Source organism: Triticum dicoccoides, chromosome 3A (genome assembly GCF_002162155.2).
Source record: "Triticum dicoccoides isolate Atlit2015 ecotype Zavitan chromosome 3A, WEW_v2.0, whole genome shotgun sequence".
Taxonomy (NCBI): Eukaryota; Viridiplantae; Streptophyta; class Magnoliopsida; order Poales; family Poaceae; genus Triticum; species Triticum dicoccoides.
The window spans coordinates 689425728-689430655 of record NC_041384.1 but is presented as its reverse complement, the minus strand read 5'-3'; the positions used below and the strand labels follow the sequence as shown (position 1 = coordinate 689430655).

The window sequence follows — 4928 nt, the reverse complement described above, 5'->3', positions numbered from 1 at the left end:
ATCATAACGTGGAGTCTCTGTCGCTGGATACCCTCTTTGCTTGTATTTAGAATATATTTATAGGGTCATCAAGAGCATGAAATGTGCCAATAGATGATTAAATTTCCAACAAACTTATATTTTGTCAAGGTAGACTAAATATCACAACCAACTAGTTTCGCTTGAAGAATCTGTTGAACAAATTAACTACATTAGAAAGACAATGGTAGCACATTCTACTCTTAAATCATCTAGGTATTTAGCAAACTGCAAATCCCTATGCTCGATTGCATTAACCTGCACTTATTTATGTATGCTACTTTTAGAGACAACTTTTCTTTCCTTCATCCTATCATGAGCATGTTCACAAGTTATTACAGATGTTGTCAAATATAACACTGTACACCCTCTGTCTGAAAATGTAACCCCGTTGTGCGCAGTTGTAACCAAAAGGCGGTCATTATATACTCTTATATAAAAGATTAGTTTGTAAAAATTGCATGATTAATTGTTTCCTCCAAAAATTACATGATAAATTGGAATGCAGGACACAGGGACTTCACCATGTTAGTTGTCTAGTGTACCAAATTAGATGGTTGTACTATACCTAGCTCCGCCTATGTTAGCACTATCACTAACTTTTAAAACAATTACGAGCCTTAGTGCAATACACCAGTAAATGTCTATGCTTGAAAATGACATGATTGTTGCATGGAGAACTTAAAATACTTTATTGACCAATAAGCTTGTTGCCTCGCACATTAAAATGTATGTACTCGTGTAAACAGCAACATTACATGAAAGTCCAATGCTTTATAATCTCGCTGGTCCCATGGAAAATTTTCCCTGATTGGCACTAGCATCCACATATATTAACATATGCGCAGAGAGGACGGAAATGAGTAGCAACATGTGGCTCCAGGCCCAACTTGGTCTGTATGGAAACTTTTGTGGTGAAAAGGACTTGAGCGAGGAAATTCAGTACTGACTTAGAAAAAGGAAAGAAAGAAAAGGAAGGCAGTTGGACATCCGCTGACTTCCCTTGGCTCTCAAGCACCACATATCTTACTGACAATAAAAAATTCTTTTCCAAAAAGTGTATATACCAGTTCTTCAACATATCCATATATGAGTTCAACTACTCCCTCCGTTCACTTTTATAAGTCGTTTCAGACAATTGAAAATGAGCTAATTTGCACCTTGTCTGAAATGTCTTTAAGGTCTTATAAAAGTGAACAGAGGGAGTATTAAATTTCCATATCCAAATTCAAACATGTATGACATGTGCAAAACTAACAACTCCGGCCCACTATTCAAAATTTGAAACCGCCATTATTTATCTATTTTGCAGGGAGAATCAAAATATTATTTGTACTAAGGGTCAAGAGTACAGTTTAGATGAAGGTCCTTGACTAAAATGTGTTCTCCCTTTTATCTGGCTTTAATTTCCAAGATGCGACATGTACATCACACACCTCTGTATCTACTAAGAGCATCTCCAGCCGTTGGCCCCCCAGGGCGCGCCTAAAATCGCCGCCTGGGGGTGAGCCGGCGTAAAAATTGGGTTTGGGGGCGAGTTGGTCCCCAGCCGCCGGCCCCAGGGACGCCCCCAGGCACGTTTGAAAATAAAATTTGTATAGCAAAACACGATAAATTTCGGCGAAGCTCGGCGAAACACGATAAATTTCGACAAACTTGGGCATATATTAGACATGTTCGCCGGTTTTCATTACATAGAAAAATAGATAATAACTAAACTAAAAGAGAAACTGACTGAACGCCGAGTAGTCGCCGTCGTCGCCGCCATCGCCGCCGCCGTCGTCGGACTTCTCCTGCTTGACGCGGCCGTCCCTGGTGGACCCCTGACCGGCGTCGCCAACGCGGGCTGGTGGCGGCGGCGCGTCGTCGTCGTCGTTGTCGCAGATGACGACGACCCCGCCTTCGTCGCGGCCGCGTCGGCGCTCCGCGAAGCGGCGCAGGGCGGCGCACTGGCGCTCCTTCGCCTTCTCCAGGCGCTCCTTCTCCATCACTATGGAGTCCCTGCGCGCCCATTCCAGGGTCGCGTCGTCGTCGTCGAGCTCTGTCTTCACTGGCGCGGCCGGCTCCTTCTTCGCCGGCGTGAGCCCCGGCTCCGTCTTCACCGGCGCGAGCCCCGGCTCCGTCTTTGGCTTGACGAAGCGCGGAGGAGGAGCCGACGAGGAGGCGCGCCGGCCGCCCTCGTTGATGACGATGCCGACGCTGCGAGTGCGCCGGCCGAGCGGCGTCTCTGCCGCGGGCTCGGCCTTGACGCCGAGCAGGGCCGAAGCACCAGAGGAGTGAGAGAAAGAGCGCGAGGAGGAAGAAGAGGAGGAGGACCCGAACCTCCTTGGCGCCCATGGCCCGACGCGTCGGTGGTGCGGCGGGGCGGCCGTCCTCGCCGGGTACGCCAACGGCAGGTTGTTGCCGCCCTCGAGGTGCGTCAGCACGCCCTCGAGTGTGCGGCCGGGGACGCCCCACCACAGGTGGCGCCCCTCGCTGTTCTTCTGGTCGCTGACCACCGACGCGTCGTTGGTGGACGCCAACCGCTGCCGCTGGCGGAGCTCGAAGTACGCCGTCCAAGCCGTGTGGTTGTCGGCGGCGTAATGGGGCTCGGGAGAGGTAGAGAGGGAGAGGGAGGGGCTGGGCGGTGGCGCTCGGGAGAGGTAGAGGGAGGGGCTGGGCGGCGGCAAGGGGCGGGGCTGGTATGGGCACAGGCGAGTGAGGCCACCAGCTATATAGCCGCGCCGCGCCCGTGTGAACGCGTGCGAGGGAGGGGAGGCGTCGGCTCGCCGTCACGTGACGCGCCGCCCGTGAGGAATCAATGGTAAGGCTGACCGGCGGCAGCCTTGCCATTGATTCCCCGCGGAAACCGAGGCCGTTGGGGGAAGACGAGGCGCCGTGTCGCTGATGCGGCTGCCCCGCGGCTTTTTCGCGCCAAAACAGCTCGCCCCGGCGCCCCCGGGCGCCCCCCAGCGTGCCGGGTTCGGACTGAGTCCGCCGGCACTGTTTTCGGCCCAGGCCGGCGAAAATCGGGCTCCTAAGGACGCGACTGGACCGTTTTCGGCGCCGGCGCGAGAAAATAGCCTGGGGAGGCCTTCCTGGGACGCAGCTGGAGATGCTCTAAGCTCCCGGAGCTTTCTTTCTGGAAAATATGTCCAATACCCGTTATTAGCAGTCCCAGAGTTGTAGTTGCTGGTCTGCACAAACTTCCCTCTCAACCTCTCAGTTTTATGGTAGACCTTGCTTTGTTTAACACAGCAGCATTGTCCTTGTGAGTTCGAAACTAATTGAATAGTGATACTACATCCGTATATAGACAAATCTAAAACAAGTGGTATGAATCGAAGGGAGTAGCTGATCTCTCAGTTGTATGCTCGGAGTCGGAGGCTTGCATATCCATTTGCGGTCAGAGCTCGAGCCCGATTTCACTAATCCAGCAAGAGCATGAGTAAAATCAAAATCACAGCTTCTTATTCTTATGCAGTTATGCTTTCCGTGAAAAAAATTAACAAAATCTTATGCAGTTCTGCAGTGTGCATACATAAAGTGATGTTGTTGTAAACAAAACAAAGTTGAGGGCCTGACATGAGACAAGGGAGGGACACAGCGACTCAAGACTGTCGCCCCACGGTCATGAACACTTGATGGAAAACGAGAGAAAACCGAACTGGCCCGACCGCTTAATTAATTGATTAGGTGCAAGTACTTATCCTTCCTTGATCAAATGTACATGGCTACATATGCTCAAAAAAAAAAAATGTACATGGCTACATGCCTGCTTTCTTTCTGCTCGCCAAACACAACAATCTATTTTCTGACATATAGTACGTTTCGATCATCCAAATAGTACGTTTCGATCATCCATTTTTAAACTTGATCTCACACACACACACACATGTTCAGCATTGCATTGCATTGTGGTTTAATTATATATCCATGTTTCAACTCCTGGGTGAATCACTAAACATGAGTAGATGGAGCATAAACAACTTTGGTGCCGCTCACAACACTGCCATTAACTACCAGACACGGAATAACGAACGAAGCAGTCTACTTCAGAGCACATCCTGAATAAATAGGCCAAACAGCAGCAGCAGAGCAGAGCCGAGCCGAGCAGAGCAATCTTCTTCTTCTTCGTTCTCTCTTCAATGGCCAAGATCCAGCCCCTCCCTGCGGCCACCTCGCCGTCGTCCTCCGATGATCAGCGGCAGGGCCAGCAGGCGTACACGGTGTGGATGAAGTCGCTGGTGTTCAACGGCAACGGCTGCGCGGTGTACGGCCCCGACGGCGCAGACGCCTTCCGCGTCGACAACTACGGCTGCAGGGGCGGCCGCGAGGTCTTCTTCATGGACCGTGAGGGGAACTCCCTCATCAGGATCAGGCGCAAGGGCTTCGGCATGTTCAGGAGGTGGGAGGTCTGTCGGTGCGCCCACAACGGCGGCCAGGAGGAGGAGGCCACGCCGTGGTTCAGCGTGCGGCGGGCCGAGAAGGGCGGAGCCGCCGTGGCGATGCACGGCGGCACGGGGACGTGCTACACGATCGACGGGTGCTCTGCCCGCAAGTCGGAGTACAGAGTACGCGGCGTGGATGGCGCGGTGGTGGCAGAGGTCGCACGGAAGCAGACGCCGGCGGGGGTGGTGCTGGGGGACGACGTGCTGACGCTGACGGTGGCGCCGGAGGTGGATCACCTGCTCTTCCTGGGCTTGGTCGTCGTGCGTGGCCTCATCAACCGCTCCTTGTGAATTGTGATGCATGGATGGATGAAATGACAATCATCTTCTTCTGGTTCAATTCTCTAGGTAGGTGGTTCGTGCTACTATTTTCTTCAGACGAACAATTTAGGAAGCTTTTGCCCAAGCCGAGGACATGGTGACTCTTTTTGGTGTATGCTTTTTGACCCTTTCTCAAAGGGTTTTTCAATACCATGGTTG

At 51.8% G+C, this 4928-nt stretch overlaps 1 protein-coding gene across 1 annotated transcript; it reads left to right on the top strand.

Moving 5' to 3' along the window:
• The first annotated feature begins 4130 nt into the window (after window positions 1-4130).
• Window positions 4131-4928, top strand: LOC119272963 (protein LURP-one-related 11-like). The gene has a single exon (XM_037554296.1). It carries the CDS (start codon window positions 4146-4148, stop codon window positions 4737-4739), a length of 594 nt encoding a protein of 197 aa, XP_037410193.1. The 5' UTR covers window positions 4131-4145; the 3' UTR covers window positions 4740-4928.

Bases quoted from the DNA above. Each gene is read 5' to 3' on its own strand.
- LOC119272963 (XM_037554296.1), top strand. From the start codon at position 4,146: ATGGCCAAGATCCAGCCCCTCCCTGCGGCCACCTCGCCGTCGTCCTCC.